This window comes from Ambystoma mexicanum, chromosome 3q (genome assembly GCF_040938575.1).
Source record: "Ambystoma mexicanum isolate Mex_15411 chromosome 3q, UKY_AmexF1_1, whole genome shotgun sequence".
Classification (NCBI taxonomy): domain Eukaryota; kingdom Metazoa; phylum Chordata; class Amphibia; order Caudata; family Ambystomatidae; genus Ambystoma; species Ambystoma mexicanum.
Window position 1 is genome coordinate 92,753,190 of NC_090926.1, and position 21,059 is coordinate 92,774,248.

General features: G+C 46.6%; 1 protein-coding gene across 2 annotated transcripts in view; it reads right to left on the reverse strand.

Annotated features, from left to right (window-relative positions):
* The window catches only part of PDE1B (phosphodiesterase 1B), a 1,810,462-nt gene that overhangs the window by 49,229 nt on the left and 1,740,174 nt on the right, over positions 1 to 21,059 (reverse strand). For both annotated transcript variants that reach the window (XM_069653207.1, XM_069653208.1), the window contains one exon: positions 8,325 to 8,461. In XM_069653207.1, coding sequence (XP_069509308.1) covers positions 8,325 to 8,461 — 137 coding nt within the window. The remainder of the gene's footprint in view (positions 1 to 8,324; positions 8,462 to 21,059) is intronic.

Below are 21,059 nucleotides of genomic sequence, written 5' to 3' on the forward strand. Positions count from 1 at the left end.
AAACTTATTTCTTGGCTCAGTGGAGTCAGTGGTATTCTAAGAGAGTTATATAAGGGTTGTCATCCAGAGAACACGAACTGGACATAAAAATATATAAATAAGGGCTTCCCTTGAGCAATCCCATCTATCTCCAGAATGACGACCTTGGTAGATATGAAGATAGCTAGGGAGCACCTCTTACATAAACTGTTTGTGAGAGGTGAATGGTCTGAACAGGACCAAAATGTTTGTTTGCAGGCGATCACACAACAGGTCACTACAACTGGGTCCGATAACTGGAGAGATCAGGGCCCCTTACATGTGGCCCTAAGTGAACTATATATGGCCCCTAATGCCAAAGATGAACACTATAAGATTGCCAGGATAGCGGCATATTTGTATCTATATATGGGAGCCATGCAGGACAAATGTGCTGAAGTCCAAGATCTGGCAAATAGGCAACAGATGGCATTAGAAAAGGCCCAATCTGCACAGAAGCCAGGAGTCAGAAAACGAGAGTAGACAATACATCATTAAAATGAAGGAGGATGTGGATATCCTGCAACAGGAAAAGGCTGACCAGGATAACAGATTTCTGGCCTTGCAGAAGGAGTACCAAGAAGGGTTGGACTCCCTACTGCAGAGCCAGAAAAAGCTGGAGCAACAACTAGACTTTAACAGGGCATGCACAGAGCAGGTAGCCACCCTGCAAATTCGACTAGACAGAGGGAAAGAGGAAAGCAATACATTGATTTTGAAAGACCTGGAGACCCAGGCAGAGTTTGATCAAGAACGCCAGAAAGCTGCTGCCTTTCAAAGGCAGAGGGACGACCTGGCGGCACAGATGCAGGCTCTTAGTCAGGAAAGGGGCACCTTAGGCCAGGAAGTCTGCCAATTAAAAGAAAAAATTGAAGAAAATCACCTGGCCCTCCAGGGGCTGGGTGACCTCCAAAAAGAGCATCACGACTTGCTAGAGCACACCAGGAGGGTGGAAGATGCTCTGGCAAGAAAGGAGCAGGCCAGTAGGGATGGGACTCAGTAAGTAACCCTCCTGCACCAAAGACTGGCCCAGTACTCCAGGACCAATCAGGAGGCACAGAGAGAGAATGAGGCTCTCTGTCATCACAATGATAGGCTCCAGCAACAGGTAGCCATGCAGGAGAGACTGCTAGAGTCTAGTAAGGCCTTAACTGAGGAACTGAAAGCACAGGCTCTTGCATTGCAACAGGGAGCAGGGGCTGATAGAGATGAAGTTCGCTGGGAAAGGGAAACACCTGAGCATAACCTGAGGAGCCCTAGTACCAGAGGCCTTCATCTCTCCCCGTCCTTGGACTCTGCCACCCCCATGTCCCTGGCGCACATGAGCACAGGGCCACAGGGATGGCAGATTACTATCCAGTCAAAAGGATGGGGCTCATAGGCCAGTACCACCCAGGAATGGATGGGCGGGCATCCAGGTATGGGCATCCAAGCACAGTGCAATTTAGTGGGGAACCCCAAGAGAGTAGGCCCACTAAGGGCATCCTGAAAACCTCTGCCCAGTTAGGTCAGTGGTGGGGGTACCCAGCGAATCCTCGTAGCAAGGAGGGATCTGAAGACTCCTCTGAGCATCACAGGAGACCAGGTCCCCACATTCTGCCAGCCATTCCCAGGCTCACAGAATCCGGGAAAACCTGGAAGATCAGATGGGCACCTCTGGGAGCAGTGCTTCTGAGTCGGAGGATGAATGGACCAGGGTTACCCGAACCAAAAAGGCCAATAAGGCAAAAAGGGCCTTGCTTAAGGACCCCTTAAAACAGATTAAGGCAATCAGGAGTGTCATCACGCCTTATCACAAGAACTCCAAGTATTCTGTGTGGGAATACTTGGAGCTCTTTGAGCAAATGATGGAGACCTTCCATTTGAAGGACAGCAGTAGCTGCATCCAGTACGTCAAATGGACATTCTCCCCAGAACACTCCAGTTTCTTTGCGTGGCTGGAGGACCAAAATCATTCAAGATGGTCCACCTATAGGGCAGCCATCTTGAAACACTTTTCTGTGCATAGAAATCCCCAAGAGGCTCGCAAGGCAGCCTACAGTTTGCAATGTGGGGAGGATCAGGCCCCACAAGAATTTGTGCAAGAATTGAAGCGTGCCTTTGCGCAGACCACCAGAAGGGTGCCCTACGGACAGCAGAGAATTCATCAACAGATTTTTCCATGCTCTCCCCAAATACATAATGACCCAGCTCGTGAGAGATTTTCACGAGAAAAGATCTTTAGACTGGGTCATTGAGCAAGCCACCCGCATCTATGAGGTGCAGAAACCGGTGGAAAACAAGAATCAGCCAAAAAAAAACAAAACCAACAGCACCCCTGCTGTTGCCAAGGTGGCAGAGGTAAAGGTTGCCCACGTTTTAGATTTGGAGATGGGGGGACCTAAAAACCTGCCTGCACCAAATAATTCACAGCCCAGAAGGCCCTTGGGCCAGTCACAGACAGGGAGTCAAGGAGGTAGTCGCACAAATGGGGTTCCCCCCTCCCCTGACTATGTAAGTCCCCGCTACAAGGGAAACAGACCAATCCTGGGTTATGTGTGGACTCCTCCAGCCCAAGGGGGGGATCCAGCCAAGCACCTGACCCAGGGAACTTCCCTCCTAACTTCCCACAGGAGGGCAGAAATTCCCCAAACACTGGGCAGAACTTTTTTCCCAGGTATCCACCCAATTTCCAACCCCAAAACAATCCATCCTTCTTTCCCCAATTCCCTGAGCCCCGTCCACCTAATCCGGGAGAGGGGAGGCCAAGGGTCGAGGGGTACCCAAATCTTCCCAACCCAGGATATTACCAGAGAAGGGATAGCTATCCTTCCCGGGATCAGCCCAGGGGAGAAAACAGAACCCTGTATTAACCTGAGCGGGTTTCCCAACTTGAGCGCCAGGTCCAAAATATGGCACGGGATCTGGGTCACATATTGAGGGCTCAACAGAACCCTCAGATGAGCATGCCACCGCAGAATGCCCCAAACTCTGCACCTGGTGCTCCAGAACAATGACGGGGGCAGCACCCCGATAACCCACCGGTTCCCAGGGAGGAGGCACAGGGGAAGGGGGGTGTAAAGCCTTGGAGGAAGCTTCCTTCCCAACTTGTAAACAATCCCTGGAAAACCAGGAACCGCAAGGAAAATCTCCTACCCCTGAAAGTCTACCACCCAAGGAGCAGAGAGGAGGTAGGAGAAACAAAGGACCCAAACAGACCCACTTTGTGGAGGAGGTACAGGTCTTCCAGTTTGAGGGAGAGGGATCCTCAGAGGATGCTGGGAAAAGGATATTCTAATTCAGAGATGGGGGAACTCCTCCCAAGGAAAAATGGGTCCCAAGAGATTCCAATCCAGACTGGGTAGATGTGGGGATTGAGCTGTCGCCGCCCATCATTCTATCCCAGAACCAACAATACCAAAAACCCCTGGTTCAAACCCATCCTGAAGACTGCCTCCAAAAGGGGGGGGGGCCCAGAACCGGAACCAGGGGAACCCAAAACCATTTCAAGTTGCCAATTTTTGTTTGCAGATTCCAAAGGCTCTCCACAGAATTCTGCCCAAATTTCTTCTCTCTCAATGTCCAAAACCAGAAAGTTAGCCCACCAGTTGTCCAAAAAAGTGCATTATCTGTGCCCCTTGAGGAGAAGGAGGGAAGATACTATGCCCCGGTACAAGTACAGGGGCAGGGTACAATGTTGGCGCTGGTGGACACTGGATCTCAAGCTACCCTTCTGTCCAGAAGGGCCTTTGATTAACTGAATTCAGGTAGGGGGGAGAAGTACCAAATTCCCCTCACCTCTCTTCCTGAACAAGTGCAGAACTTTGACGGGAAGGAAATTCCCATTGAGGGGACTGCAGATTTGGACATCAAAATTGGGTGACACAAGGTGAAACACCCGGTCACAGTAGTGACTCCAGAGGGCACCCCTTGTTTACTAGGGAATGACCTCCTGAGAAGGTTGACACCCCTAATAGATTGCATAAACAAGGTCCTCTGGACCCAGACTAGCCGACCAATAAAATTAAAGCAGAGTGTCAACCATGTTAGTTTAAACGGCACGTGCCACATGGTTGAACAAAAATCTGACCAAGTAGAATTTCACTTCCAGAACAACCAAATTCCAGACATGACAGTAATAGCAGTAGGACAACAGACTGGTGATGGGGGGTCCTCTCTATTTCTGAAAATCAACCTTCCTTCCAGTTTAACGTGGTATTCCACACTGGAAGGAAATACTCTGAAATTCTTTACCAATCCACAATTAGACACTCCCACTCCTATAGTCCAGAAATATTTGAAATCAGCTCAGAGCCTGGCCGATATTCAGCAAATTGGAGAGCAGTTGTTCATCCCTGTTCAGTTAAATGATGGGAAGGACTCTGTTCTCGCTCGAGTGTGTGTGAACAACGGTAAGAGCTTCATCAGCGAAGCCATGTTCCGCCAACTCCCAAAAGATCCAACCATTCCCACATTCAAACTGATAGACAAATGGGAAATGGACCTGGAAGCACCCAATTCCAAACATCTCCTGCCAAGCAGTTGTATGCTCAAAATCCCCATTGGCAACAAGAGCATAGTCCATAATTGTTGGGTCGTGCGAGACGTCACTGTCGCCTTTTACTTAGGCAGTGACATTCTCAATCGCTTTGCCATTAGTTTGGACCTAATAAACTTCCAAGCTTGGTCCTGATTATCGGATAATCCCATGGGCTTTGATGATCCAGAAAAGCATTAAGGTCAGCTCAATTGTTACCTTATGCAGTTGAAATTCAGATTGAGGAAGTCACCACCCCAGAAAGGACCCGACAATTCTCCCTGGAAGTGAAAGTTAAAAGAGGACAAAAATTGAAAAACCCTGATGCTTATATTCATCTAAATGCTTCTCTCCAACAGCAAGGGTTAGGGGTAAACCCAACACCATTAGTCAACATAGAACATGGCGCCATTCCAATAGAGGTGGATAACAGCGACTTAAAGAGTATTACTCTAGCCGCAGGCACCAATATTGGAATGGCGGTGGATGTCTGACATTTCTCCATTGATTCAGGAAATGAACTGTTAGGACCAATCCCCAAGGACTGTTTTGACAGTGACAGTGATCACAATACAACACCAGACAGGATATTTACCCGGCATGAGGGGAACTTCCTGGTGTACACTTCTTGCCCTTATGGTAAGGAAGACGTGACTTGTGACTTTAGAAGGGATGAGGTGATTTTCCAGGTCCATGAGGGCTGCCTTTCCCACCTGAAGCCTCCAGTCCAAATCAGCACTCTGACCAGGGACTTCTCCACCCAGCTGGAGGAGGCCGCTGAGATAGCAAAACCAGAAGTCTTTCCAGGCTTCAGGCAGATGGTGGAAGAGCGAGTCAACCTAGCTGATGCCTGTGTGACTCTGGAACAGAAGCAAAAGTTGAAACAAGTTTTCTTGGATTTCCAAGATCTCTTTGCGGTAGACTCAAATGACTGTGGTCGCACCGACATCCACACAACAACGATTCCCATGGACCCTGGCATGACTCCAGTGTTTGTGAAGCAATATCGCTTGCCTCTCGCATCCATGGAGTCCCTTACTGAAAAAATTAAGAACCTTGAGTCCCAGGGAATAATCTGTCCAGTACACAGCACCTTCAATAATCTGGTGCTGGTGAATATTGAAGCCAAACGGCCAGTGGAGACTCTGTGCCGTTCTTAGGGACCTCAACAAACGGGTCCATACTTCCCGATGGCCTCTGCCCTACATTGACCAAGGGCTGGCCCAGATTCAGGGGTCACAGGTATTCACTGCAATAGACCTGACCAATGGATACTGGACCGTGCCTGTCAGTAGGGAGGACCAATACAAACTGGCTTTCACCTTTGGGGGCCAGCAGTACACATGGACCCGAACTCCCTTCGGATACCTCAACTCCGGCAATGAATTCAACATTTTCCTACATAAGGCCATGCCTGACCTGGGTGCGAGGGGTAACCTGGCTTATGTAGATGATGTCCTCATCAAAAGTTCATCTGGGGAAGAACACATAGCAGAGATCCGCAATGTTCTGACACAGTTGAGGGCTGCCGGAGCAAAACTTTCCTTTCAGAAAGCACAGTGGTGTAGAACCCGTGTTAATTTCTTGGGGCATGAGATTACTCCTCAGGGTCTCTGTCCCCAAGAAAAGAAAGTGGAAGCACTTCAGAAACTGAAGGATCCCACAACTCTGCGGGAACTAAGGAGCCTCCTTGGACTGACTAATTACAGCACAAAGTAAATTGAGGGCTACGCAGAGATCACCAGACCCCTGATTCATCTTTTGAAGGGGGGGTCAAGTGGGAATGGGTTCCAGAACAATCCGAGGCAGTAAGACAACTCAAAAGAAGCCTCTCACAAGTGCCTTGCCTAGCTTACCCTGTCAGAAACAAGGAGTTCTTCCTGGAGACAGGGTACTCTAATATGTGCTTGACGGCAGTATTATACCAAAAGCATGACAAGGTCAATAAAGTAATCTCCTATGCGAGCAAAACTTTATCCTCTGTGGAGAAAAAATTCAACGATTGTGAGAAGGCACTCCTGGCAATGGTGTGGGCATTGAAGAATTGCTGCCCGTTCATCCAGGGGGAACACATCAGCCTCTGCAATATCTCCACCGGTTTCCCGCCGGTGGTAATAGTGCAATTTTTTGGCAGATTTCCCTCCAGCTCAGAGCTGGGGAGAAATCCGCTGTAGCCCTGTTTTGGCAGACCCTTAAATCCGGCGGTAATAGCGCGACCGCCGGATTTAAGGGTTACCGCCAAACTCGTGATGAGGCCCATAGCCTAAATATTGAAAGTGTTGCAGAGTTTAACTATTTGGGTGTGCCTATAATGGTAAAACAATCCGAGATACCCATTAAAAAAAAGGCTACGTTCAAAGACAATAGCACTCTGAGCACAGATGATACAGATTGACATAAAATAAATTATTATAAATCTATAGTGGTCCGAACGTTCCTTTATGGAGCAGAGGTCATTAACATTATGGGCAGGATGTGGTGAGGAAAATTGGAGGTACTGTTATGGAGACAAGTTTTGGGTCTTCCAAAATCGATCCAAATCGCCTTGATTCGTTGCGAATTGGGTCTATTATCACTGACAGCCATTACATCCTGGAGCATGCTGTCATTATATGCTAAAGCCTATGACCCACTGAAGTATTCCCTCTAGGAGGATATGAATGGGCTACTTCATAGCTCATCTACTAACACCGTCGATAGCTGGAGCTCAGAATGTCTGCGGACATAGCTATTAAGTTATTCATAGAATATCCAACTCACGCAAAAAAAAACTAAAGCACTTTCTCCTGTACTGTACTGTTCTCCGCCTTGGAGATGGAAAGGATTATTACATGTACCATTTGTTAAAGGTTGACAATTTGATTAACCAATAAAACAATGGAAAACAAAAATATATCTATTAAGTTATGCATAGAATATCCAACTCACGCAAAAAACTAAAACACTTTTTAGTTGATTGGATACAAACTCTAAAAGAGATTGGTGGGCTCAGAATGATAGACCAAACATGTACTGAAGAAAGGAGACAAGGCGTTCTACCGATTATGGCAGCAAAGGGAAAGTCTGCTTCAATGTATAACCCACTTTAGAGGTTCTAGGGCCCAGGACATGAATGGAAAAAGCAGGGAAATTAAGAAGATTATGTCGACTATGTGAAACTTGTGAAATGTAATCTCTCAAGCAATTGATCCTACGTTGCCTGTTCCTATTGCAGAAAGGCAATGTGTTTCAAGAGTGTTATAGAGGACTTGGATCGAAGGCCCAGACATATATTCTGGGTTCGGATTTTATCGGGCATTCCGTTATCACTTCCATTCTCTGTTATTCGATTTATACAGATGATTTTTAAGGATAATGCGTTAAATGTTTAGGAGCTGCAAACGATATATATGATATTTATACATGAAATTGATTTTAAAAAATGACCTAGAACCTCTTCTTTCCTTAGCTGTACACATGAAATGTAATATGTTTTATATGTTTGATCTTGTTTTTACAATCACATTTCATTGGGATAACATCTGTGTAGTGTTTTACTTTGTGTAAATCAATTCACAATCATGAAATAAACAAATAAATAAATAAATAAATAACTTTTCGATGGAAGAGCTACATTAAGGACCTACACAGAGGGAAACGACGTGCATTAATGTTAGGGCAGCCTAAACACGCAAACTGTGTTGCCGTCAATTGAAGTTAACCGTGCTTGAACACCACAAATAATCAAAGCATTTGTCACTTAGCCTAGAAAAGAGTGTGAATAGATTGGAAGGTGCATAAGAACCCGTACCACTGGCAGCTCTCTCCTTCCACTTCTGTTTGTTTTCTTGAATGTACTTGGTCCAGGTCGACCGGAAGCTGGTGAGATCGGCGTTGATGTCCCCAAGCTCTGCTTGCTCATCCATGGAAGTCTGCCGCCACTGGGAGCTGGGAACACAGGCAAGACACAGGCACTGAGTGAAAACACACTCACCACACCGTCATAGCAACGTTCCTCTTCTAGGGGATACGTCTCTATCTCTTATACAAATTTAGTGAAAAAACCCACAATGCGCACTTCTAAAATACGTTTATTTGCAGGGCATAACATGGCGATTTTAATGAAGGATGGGGAAACACTATTGTTGGTGCCACACAGACCTGTGTAGTAGAATGAAGAAAGGCCGGTACCTAAGCACACTAAAATATAGCCACTAGAGGGCAATACAGCTAAGCTTTTCGTTTCCTAATTGCCTGCCTCAGGGTTGACTCTTGGATTTTCATATAATATTCAGAGGTCACATCATCAATACCTCCGCTATACAAGGGCTGAGTGGGCAATGAGTCACAAGAAGCTGGTTCTAACCGCTGCTTATGCTCCAAGGGTCATAAACGTCGATGAGTTGGTGTACTCCGCATTAACGAATGCGTGTGCCGATTAAGAGGTAACGTGCTCCCTACTAAACATGTACTTGAGAGCGACACCTTCGATCTACTGTGCTCAAACACAGCCCTCAGCTGCATGGCACCACCACGGGCAGCACACAATAGGGTCTTGCGTGTATGCAGTGGAATGGTCCACCTACAGAAGATATTTAGAAAGGAATCACAGTGTATTCGAGGTGATTTATATGAAGGTCTCACATTGAATAAAAGGCAGAATACATTCATGGCCACACTGGATGGGGATTAACGTGTGCTTTATTTGTAAGTATTCAAACGTAATCCATATTATTTATAGCAGCCACCGCACCACTTTGGCTGTTTTTTCGTTATGCTGTCGCTCGCTGTGATGCCTGCTCACTCGCATGACTGTCCCTGCAAGTACTGCATGTGACTCCCTCACCTACCTCTTGTGCATGTGTGGTATTACGCGTGTGAAGGGAGTACTGGTGCAGGCTGTTAGGGCAGAATTGGGATTTCCTGGAACTTCTTTGCACCCCCCAACACCCCAGACACACGTTGCTTTCTTTGTTCCTACTTCCCTTGTTGTTTGAGTGCATTGTTGTGGTTAGAGGAACGTCTGATGACGTCCCCCTGCAACGGCAACCTTTTTTTTTCTTCTGATGTGCTGTCCTATTAGCCCATATTGCTCCCACGGTACTGGTGCTTTTAAAGGACCCCATGTTGGTCGCAGGTTGATTCTATCACCCTAGACTTGTGTTAAGTAGTAGACTGATGGCAACTGCAATTCATCTTGACTGCACCATGTCATTTTTACTACATTAGTAGCCCAAAACAGCAATGTTGTAGCCTTCGGGGATATCAATCTATTTGTAAAGCCTGCTCCTGGATATTTTGATTTGGGACATTCCTTCATCTGTGTGGACCACTACATAGGCCTAAAATGGCTGCCCCGTTCATGTGGGTTCATTGTGAGGCACACCCTGCTCCCTCTAGAGAGGTGTAAATTGGGTTAGCCTGGTTCTCTGCCCCAGACAGCCGCAGTTCACATCCTGGATAACAGTGTGTTTGGTGACTGTTTGGACTAGACTGATGGGCAAGCCACAATACACCATGGTGTGGTTAGAGGACTGGCTTAGGCCAGACACTGGCTGGATGTGGTATCATTCCCACCTGAACTGGTGAGCAACTGGTTTGGTCAAACTGGCTGGACCTTGGCTCTGTTGTCCTTGTTTGTGATTTTCCTCTTGGCTCCACTCGAATGCTGACTGGACTTCCTGTTCTTGTTCCACCGTGGGGCAGTCTTCTGGCCTTTGCTGTGATGCCTCGCTGCTAAACGCTTTATGTCCAAGAGCCTTGTGATGGAGTCTTCCTTGTCTGGAATTTGGGTAGCTGGCTACTGCCTTGCTTCACTCTCTCCTGGGCTATCCTAAGCCAACTCCTGTACTTTTGCTGGCTGACTGCCCTCTCCTGTTCCCTGAGCTGCCCTGGAACCTTGGGTGGGGATTTTTTTCTGCCTGGTACTGTCCTTGATGATACAGTTGCTTCTCATCAGTGGGTTGTCCATCAAGGTATCCATTTTATTGCTCGATGGTTCCGCTCCCTGTGTCCCAGTGAGTTCAACTGCCTGTAGCCAGACCTTGCAAAGGGAAACTGTACTTACCTTGTTCTCTCACCACTTCGGGGCTCAATACATCATGAACTGTGCCATGAGCACCTTTACCTGGGCCCAGTGGTCCTGAAATAATCTTCAGGTTGTTCTTTATGGATCCACTTGATCCTTGAGTAATCTGGTTTTGAGGTCCCCACTCTGATGTTTTTTTCCATTGACTCAAACTGGTTTCTTGTCTACTCTGCTCCCCGCTCCTCCTGACCTAATCGTTCTCAAACCTTGGCCTGGATCACCTTTTGGGTTTCACCACCGGAGTCCTTTGTGGCTGGTTGCATCATCTTCTGAACCTGGGAGTTGAAAGGATATCTTACTTTTACTGTCATTGTATCATTTGTAATATTCTATGTAAGAAAAATGCGCCCAGATGCCTACGTGCTTGAGTGCCATTCAAATAAACTAAACTAAACTAAACTACTCATGACCACGGCAGACTTAGGGGTGATGCAGTTCAGGTAAGCTCCTTCACACGCCACTTAGAAACTCTATAAACTCCTTCTAAGTGACTTACGAAGGAGCTTACCTGAAGTGTGTCCTTTTTCACTCACCCTAGCCCCTCCCCCCAAGGGCCATGGAGGTTTTAGATCAAGGACTGGAACTTTAAAACGTACCAGTGATTTATTCTATGTTTTATTAGAACAGGTTACTGCAGCATACTCTGTTCACTGAGATTTGCTGGTCTTACAATATACACTTGTGGAGGCTTTGCATCTTCCTCATTCTGGAGGTGAGCTGGGACCTTTTTAGGCCCAGCACTGTAGTGCTTATGTCTGCTGGGCCCATGGCCTCTTTTCTCATTGCACTGATCCACGTCTTCCCTCCTTTTTTAAGATGTATAGAGAACTAGTTACATTTTTTAGGTTTGACTGTTATATTTTATATCATGCTGTATTGTGGAATTAATACTAAAACCCTTCATTTTGTTTCTTCTGCATGCTACTGCACTATAGCATATGTTTCCAAGTACTTATTTGTCAGTGTTTTTAATTATAATGCAATACTAGCATTTGTACCCTCTTCACAAGCGATATGTGGACACACCTTTTGAACAAACACTACGCTCTCAGAGCTGCCTCTTGTGCCTTTTGCACCCTCCCTGGGCTTTTTAGTGCTATTTGGGATAGATTGAATGTTTTACCTCCTTTCAGTATCACAAACCGAGGAAGAAAATTCTCGAGTCGCAACACTCATACGAGAACTGTATTTGGAGATGGCTCCCATTTGATATGATATGATGAGCCATTTATACCGCGCCTGTACACAAGTGTTTCTAGGCGTGACAAGAAAATGTAGGGAGACATAGGGAGGACAAAACAAATGATTTTACTATGCCTTGTGTCATTCAGATCGTGCAAGTACAGGGGGGAGAGAGAGAGGAGAAGTGCCAAGGGGAGCGAAAAGGGGAAGTGCGATCAGGGCAAAATTGCTCTGAGTAGGTGTAGCCAGGGGTGCTGTCTCTAGGAAGTGCAAGGAGACAGGGACTGTAGGGTTATAGATACAACCGCTAAGTGTGTGGAGGCCCGGAGGCAGTGCAGGGGCATACAGGTTGTTAAGGAGCATGCTTCCCATAATGGGTTCTGAGCGTAGCCAGGTGACCAGTCAGCGCAGCAGACAAGTGGGTCAACAAGGGAGAGAAAAGGAGAAAGCAGAAGTGTAAAGGAAGGGCTTGATCTGCATCTAGAACCTGAGGAGGTCCTGTTCGAGTTTGAGAGGGGGGCAGGGAGGCCATTCCAGAGGGAGGCCACTGAATCAGAGAGAGATCTACGTTCTCTTCTATGCCTGGAGAAGCGCCTGACCATCAGCGAGTTGGAGGCAGGTGAGCGAAGGGCTCGAGAGGGAAGATGTTTAGGAAGAGAGAGTTGGATGTAGTGTGGACCCTGGCTCTGGAAAGCCTTGTGGGCAATGCAGAGGGTCATGAACTTGATCCTAAAAGCCATCAAGAGCCACTGGAGAGATTTCAGGGCTGGAGAGATACAATCCTTGGGCTTGAGACCAAAGACAAGTCTTGCAGTCCTGTTCTGGATTCGTTGCAGAGGGCAGAGAGTAGCAGTAGTCCATCCTAGAGAGTTCCAGGGCTCTGGAGCTGGTGAGCTTCTGGGGGAAATAGAGAAAAGGATTTAAACCTCTGAGGAGGTGCAACTGGTAGTGGTACTTCTTAGAGAGGCCCGTGATGTGAGGAGAGAAAGAGAGAGTGGAGTCAAAGATGACCTCAAGATTCTTTGCCTCACATGAATGTGCAGCGAGGCCCTAAGGAGGGCGGGCAGTGTGAAAGAGGGAAAGCGGGAGCAGGGCTCCCTATGAGGAGGATCTTGGTATTGCTGGTATTGAGGCAGTGATCGTTGAAGGTGTACCATTCCTGAATCACTGATAGACAGTCAGGAATGAGCGAGAGAGGAGAGGAGGCATAGGGGAACCTGTAGAAGAGCTGTCCTCCGCATAACACTGAAAGTTAGAGGAGAAGGTAGAGATGAGGTGGGCCAAAGGGGCCACTTAGATATTGAAAAACCAGAGTCAGAGGTTGGAGCCCAGGGGAACACCACATGTGGAGAGAGAGGTGGTAGAGAGAAAAGACCCCAGTTGGACCTGACAGGGACGGTCCAGGAGGAAGGAGGTCAAACATGCGAGGGCCTGATCTGTGATGCCCAGGTTGTCATGATTGATTAGGATGACATGATTGACCGTGACGAAAGCAGTGAAAAGTTCAAGGAGGATGAGGACAGAAGGAAGGCTATGTCGAGATTAGTGAGTAGATCTTCATGGGTGTTACAGGTGTTCAGGAGAGCAGTTTCCATGTCTCTTGCTGCTCTGAAGCCAGACAAATGGTCATGGAGACAACCAAGAGATTCAGTGTGGGGAGGAAAATGGGAGATGGGCAGCTTTTCTAAGAGTTTGCCCAAGAAAACAGTGATAGTGATTGGGCGGTAGTTTTCCAGACAGGAAGGATTGGCAGAAGGTTTCTTCCGAAGGGGGTGCACAAGGGTGTTCTTAAGGAGAGAGGGGAAAGTTCCAGTGGAAAAAGAGTGATTGCAGAAATCGGCCAAGACTGGACCGAGGCAGTCAATGTGGTGCTTGATGGTTTTGGAGGAGCAGGGGATCACCTACCTGGATGACACTTTCATAGGTCAGATTTGTCTAGAAACATCATCAGAAGTGATTGCAGAAAAATAAGCAAAAGGAGGAGGAGAGGGAGAGGCCACCTGAAGGGGGCCAGGAGAGGGACAGGAAGAGGAAAGAAAGGAGGAGAGTTTTAGAGGTGAAGTGAGAAGCCAGAGTCATGGAAAGAGTCTGGGAGGGAACAGGAGCGGTGGAGACTGAAACAAGATTGGTCAGCTCCTTCCAGATTTTGCAGAGTTTGGCCGTGTTGTTAGAGGCCACAGAGACGCAGGCTTGGATGTGGCTCTCGTCTTGGACATTACAGAGAGTCTGTATTGTCTTTGGAGAAGGCGACAGGCCAGTTTGTCAGAGGATTTGGCCAATTTCCTCCACTTCCACTCAGCCACCCTGGACTTGAGTTTTAGAGTTTCGAGGTCAGAGTCATACTAAGAGTTGCACTTGGAGGTAGGCTTCAGGCAGATTATAACGACAGGGTCAAGGACATAAGTAGTGTTAGTGATAGAAAGATGCGGGCTAGAAAGGGTCGTATCAGAGTTTGAGTCAGGCATAGGAGTAGGACTAAGAGGAGGAGAGAAAGTAGCGGCAAAGGCCTCCACTGACACATGCTTCATGGGCCGGATGACTGATAAAGTTGGTGGAAGTGATCGGATAGGCTTCATCTGGGGGACAGAGAGCTTCAAGTGGGAGGAGAGCAGAAAGTGGAGGGGTACAGGCTTGAGGTATGCCCTGTGGATGTGGTAGAGGGGCCTGAGGGTGAGCAGAGGAGGAAGAAGATGATAAAGAGGGGTTGCCAGAGAGGTAGTGGAAGAAGTAGCAGGAAAAGGAAGGAAGTTGATAAGACGCAGGAAGCGTGTATCAAAAAGGAGGAGATTAAGCTGAGGGTCCTGGACCAAGACAGTGCCATTCAGATGTACATTAATGATGGTCTTGGAGAAGTGGAAGGAGACCAAGAGGACCACCCACCTAGTGCCACCATAATTGGGAGAGGAGGAGAAAGGAGAGAGAGAACAGAGACCATATGATGTGTCCATAGGTGTGGAGAGGAACGACAAAAATGATGTCAGTAAGAGTCTGTCTGGAGAAAGCATTGTTATAGGTATCAGCGATAGGGAAGCCTGGGTTGGAGACCAGGATATCCCTCTTGAACTTCTTCCTTCTAGACTTAATGAGAGGGATAGAATAGGAGAATGAGTAGCAGTTAGAGAAGATAGGAGAGACGGACAGCACCATAGAGGGTCATAGGAGGAAAGTAGGAGGAGGAGGAGGTGCAAGCAGACACTTGCAGGATGCGCTGGGGCAGAGGAGTCACGTCACACAATAGGAAAGAAGCAAGGGGGGATAGGTAAACTAACCAGTAACGGGTACCTAGAGAGTGGGAGAGAGCCTAGGAACACAGATCATAAAAATAGTTACACAGTTAAGGGGTTTGGGGGGTCTAGAGATTGGAAGAGAGCCTAAGGGTACAGATCACAGTAATCAGTTACACAGTTCAGGTGGGGGGGACCTAAAAGAAGTAGAGGGGCTGGGGGCACAGATCAAAGCAAACAGTAACACAATTAGGGGGGTGCTAAGGAGTGAGTGATGGGCCTAAAGGGCACAGATCTACAGTAAATAGTAACCAGTAAGTGGGGACCTGGAAAAAAGACAGGAAGACAAGAAACACAAAGTATGACTAACCGGATGGAGGCGGACAGCCCAAGATTGCACAGGGAAATGCCTATGTTAAGTCAAATGGTAAGTGTAAGCCTGTGCAAAGGCTGGGAAGTTTGGTAGGGAGCTGTAAAGGCTGCTCTCCCTCTGCACCTTTCTTACCTTTTGGACACAGATGGTCGACAGATGCATCATGCTCTCGCACTCTGCACTGCTACCCCTTTGCCGACAAACACCTGCATCATACAACACTGCAGCCTTGTCCTGCGACGGCTTTGCCACAGAGGGTCCGATCCTCGGCGCTTAAAGGTTTGGATGTGTCGATGTGGCGCAACGTTTTACATATCAATGGGCAGAGTCTCCTGCGCACCTACGTCACATGACACCACAACCTTGTCCTGCGAGGGCTTTCCTTGCACTCTAATCACCTCAGCTTTGTTGGCAACTTTGGTCTGTTCCGGGGTGAAGATATCCCCCTGCTGGAGACAATTTTGAGTGGCATGAACAACCACTCCTTATCGCAAATGTTTTGTGTTCGGTGGTGGAGTTGATGGTAATCCTGGGTGCCGTTTTAGCCTCCTAAATAGTCATATGGCACATACCCCATGATTTTCTGGTCAGTTAAAATGTTTCCTTAATGAAGCAGTTTGCCGGTTCAACCTGACCATTCCCCTTTGGTTGGTAGTTAGTAGTTGGCTGTTTAACAATGCTGGTTCCCAAATGCTCTCTAAAACATGTTAATTCCCCTTTGAATGATGTTTGCCACAACTTTCATGGTGGGAGCTGTGGTCAATTCACTGATAAAATCGACCTTCATCCATTTGGATACATAGTACGTTTCAGTGAGGACCACATATCCAGTGGTGATGTTGCAAGATGTCCATGGGACCAATTAAAACAATGCACAGCTTTCCCAAAAAGGGCTTAATGGGCCATCAGAATTATAGTCTTTCACAAGGACATTCCCACCAATAGTTGTCACTTCTCATCATTTGCCTACATTCCTGAGAAATTAATTTTTACACCTTCCAGGACAGTTGCAGACCTGGGGTCAAGTTAGTCTTCTTCCACTCAAGCCGAGAAAGTGATACTGCTATTTGTGTGGAGATTGAAACCTTGCAGTGAGTCTATGATGCACTCATGGTTGTCCCATTACATGCTGCCAGCCCCAGGAGTGGACAACATAGGAAGGCTTCCCTGCTGTTTGTTGGGCCGTTCTGCAGTGCACACCATCTTGAAATTAAATTGCTGTATCTTTCCCGTGGGTCTTGCCAATGTGAGGCCAAATTATACAAACATTGCCTTTGTGCAATATATATATATATTTTTTTTAATGGAGCAAATTCATTTAGCATCAATTTTGCTGTTTGTATTATAGGGAATGACACAGGCAGGTTTCAATAGGGCAGACATGAATGTTTAATTAAATAAAAGTAACATAGTAAACACATTTAATGTTATGCTTTACATCAAGCATAGCACACAAAAACAGTCATATTCAAGTTTGCCCTAATGCAAACTTGTTTAGATAACGTTCACTAGCACACGACATGTTTGCTCCAGTCCGTATTACCTAAGCATCAAAACTGATGCTAAATGCATTTCCTCAATTATTAGCACTGGCTGACATGTCAGACAACATGGCCCCTGGAGGAGACTTTTTTGGTGGGGCCAGGGAGTTGCATGTGAATGAATGGTTTGTGGCGGGTTCTCTATCAGAAATGAATGCCACAACTTTAAGGGCCTCATTACACGGTAGGCGGTGAGCCATGGCGCTATTAGCGCCATGGCTCATGCCGGTAAAATACCGGCACCGCCTTGGCGGAAAGGGGATTTACCGCCCCATTCCAAGTTTGGAGGGGCGGTAAATCCCCCTTCCACCATTGCCCTTCCCCATTCCCATTTCTGCCCCATAGGGCTCTATGGGAATGGGGAAGGCGCTAATTACGGCACCACAATTTTGCGGTGCCGTAATTAGCTCTGAGGTCCCTTAGCGGGTTGGATTTTAACGCCTGCAAAAAGCAGGCGTTAAATCCCCCAACCCGCAAAGGGACCTCGTAGTAAGACGGTAAGGATTTACCGGTACCAGTATTTTACCGGTACCGGTAAATCCTTACCGCCATCCGTGTAATGAGGCCCTAAGTCTAGAAATCCTCAGTGGTTCAAGTAAGCATCTACATCGCAATGTTGCAATTATTGCTCACAGGGTCTTTGAGGAGTCAGGAAGCAAACACACATGTGCGTCAGAATTGCAGAGCTGTATAATCATTACTCCAGGCCTTATGCACTGGAACCAACCGCAATGATGGTGAGAGCCTGGGGCTAAAATGGAGGCTGGAAAAACGTCTGGATAATGTTAGATTAAATGCTAGCAAATGCTGACTGGCACATATCAAACCAATAAGAACTGCACCTTTCTTTGAAATGGCAATGAGGGTGATTATTTTGTAGTAGAATTGTTTTACCAACTTGGTGAAGTATTCATTCACCAGAATTAATAAAGTTGGCTGAAACAGTTTGAAGGCATTCTGTGTTGTTTGCTCCAGTGCCACATTTGGCAAGTTCATACCCCAGATAACCACACTTCCTTTGAACAAACCAGCACTTATCTTCATTCAGTGTCATGGCGGTAGAAATCTTCTGTAGGACATTGTTAAGGGGCACCTTCTAATATTCCTCATGAACAAGGACAGCATCTTGAAAGAAAGAGGCATTGGGCATGCCTGTCAGATGAGGCACCATGTGTCACTGGAAATGCCAGATGAGAGTCCAAATTGCATCCTCGTCTACTCAAAGAATCCATCATGGAATTACACATGCTGATAAAGCCTTTGCATTTGAGTGGAGGTGAATCTGTTGGTGTGTATTCTTGAGTCTAGATTTGTGAAAAACTTGGCATTGTTGAGGAGCAGCACTGATTCCATGATGTTGAGAAAGAGGATGCTGTCTATGACCACATTTGTATTAAGGCCACACAGACCCACAGAGAGTTGTTCCAATGGAGCACCAGAAGACTCTATAGCTCTTACGGGTTCAATGTGTGGTAATGGAAATGCGAATTGCACTAGTATTGGCCATGCCCCCAACAGCCCCACCTGTTCCCCATCACAATCACAAACAAAAGTATAGGTTGTACAGTAAGCCATCAACAAAAACACTAAGAGCCCTGTTGTTGCCATTGAGAACAGAAGTGACCATGTGACACAAGCAGGGCAACAGGTTGTTGCATTATTATATACACAGATAGGGAATAATTAAATGACAGCACGCACACACAAAGCACATGTAACAACATGAAGAGCATATAGACATGAAGAGCATGAAGACATGAAGAATATTTGTACATAGACATGAAGAATATTTGCATGTAGACATGAAGAATATTTGCACGCAGACATGAAGAACAAACATATGTAAACTCAAAGAATATTAACATCTAAGAGATGAAGGGCACAACATGGCAGAGAATGAACCAAAGTACCTCCATTTTAGACTAAACTTGACAAGGTCTCAATTCTGAAATACTGCAGCCTGACACAAAATTGCTTAACACGCAGTTTCCAGGCCTCACGGAGCTCAGTTAGCAGCTCCCAGCAACCAAGGTCCATATGCCGACGGGAGCCTGCTTAGCTAGCTGAAACAACACTGGATAGTGTTTCTCAGGGCACAGAGCCCAATTATTAAAGTCAATTTGCTTCTACTGGAAGCATTGAGGAATACACCTATCCTTGAATGTCAGGTGGAGATAGCTACCATGCCAATTGGTCACATAACGAGTGAATATACAGCGTCCCAAGTGGACACCATGAGAAAGCACACGCACATTGAAAAAACAGAAAATCCAATACATAGATGAAATTAGGCTCCGAACAGTGGTCCTCTACCACGTGACTGAAATAATTCTCATTTATGCCCACGCCAATTAGATAGAGCACTTGCCATTTCATAGCATATCCATGCACAGGGGCAGCACGCCAAGGCAATACACAAGACTCATAGTGAAAACATCAGGCCTGGGAACAAGTTTATTTTATTTTGGCATTTATGACAATGCCTAAACCGTTGGGAATCACGGCTTAGTACATTATAAGTAGCATTTACAATAGAGTCGGGTACATATGGGTGACAATTCAGTATAGAGCATAAGACAGGTAGTTTGATCATATTTATCGAACAGTCAAGTTTTGGTAAATTTTGGAAGACAGGGAAAGAGTGCTGGTTTTGAATTTGCGCTGGTAGTGCGTTCCAAAGTGTGGGGGCTGTGACAGGGAAGCTAGCACTGCCTGCTCTTTTTCAATTGAAGCAGGGGGTGATAAGTGACATAATAACACTGGATCTAAGAGAACATGTGGGGACAGTTTGAATGATACAATCATTTAGATACTGAGGGGTGCCTCTGTGCACAAAATGAGGATAGTTGGAATTTTGAAGTCCACCATGCTTTAATAGGGAACCATTGTGCTTTGAGTATAGTGGCTGGGATGTGGTCAGATATATTGAGGACAAGGGCAGAGATCAGCGCTTTATTTTGTACGAGTTGGAGTTTCAATAGATTTGTTTTAGATGTTCCCATGGGTAGCACATTCCAGCAGTCTAACTTAGACAATATCAGGGTTGTATACAAATTGTTCGTTTTACAACTGTTCGAATTACAATTGACCTTTTCACAATTGACTGAATTGTGAAACCCCCCGCAACCACCACCCAATGTAAAACCCCCCCAAAACCTGTATATATATATAACAATTTGGGTAATACTAATATCAGTGCTCTAGCAAGAGTGATGCAGTTAGTTGATGAGAGGAATCGTCTTCTCAGAGCAATGAGTTTGAAGTACAGGCTGTAGATGATGATATGGCATTGATTTGTCAATTCATGGAGAGATCAGCGTCCAGGTAGACACCTAGGCCCTCATTACAAGTCAGGCGTTAAGGGTTTAACGGCGCCGTCAGCGCCGTTAACCCTTAACGCCTGATAAAGAGGTCCCTTGTTTTAACGCCTGCTTTTTGAAGGCGTTAAAACCCATGCCGCAAAGGGACCTTGGTGCTAAGTACGGTGCCGCAATTTGCGGCACCGTACTTAGCAACTTTCCCCATTCCCATTATGCCCTATGGGGCAAAAATGGGAATGGGGAAGGACAAATGGTGTATGGGGAATTACCGCCCCACTCACCTTGGAATGGGGCGGTAATTCCACCATTCACCATGGCGGAATCCGGCATGGACCATGGTGCTAATAGCACATGGTCCACCGCCTGACTTGTAATGAGGGCCCTAGTGTCTTCATATGCTTGGGTGTGCTGTCAATGCAGAGGAGGAGAAGGTGGAGGTGAGGTGTTTGATCCGGTACGTTGAGCCAATGATGAGGAGCTCAGTTTTCTCATCATTTATGCAGAGGTTGTTGGTGGCCAACCAGTTCTAGATGGTGTTGTACACTTCATGCATTTTAGTGGTGTCAGAAGCATAATCACCAGAGAGCGGGGCAAGAATTTTAGTGTTGTCTGCAAGGTTAGTATAAATGATGTCACAGGCATCCAGTGTATCAAATAGGAGCTTTGTATAGGTGGGTGAGAGGCAGAAGCTTTGAGGTACACCTAATGTAGCTGGGATGGTGTCAGCCGCCGAGTCTCCTATAGCCACTTGAGTGGTCCTACCACTGAGAAAGGATTTAATTCAGTCTGTGGCTTCATGTGAGAATCGGAAATGCTGG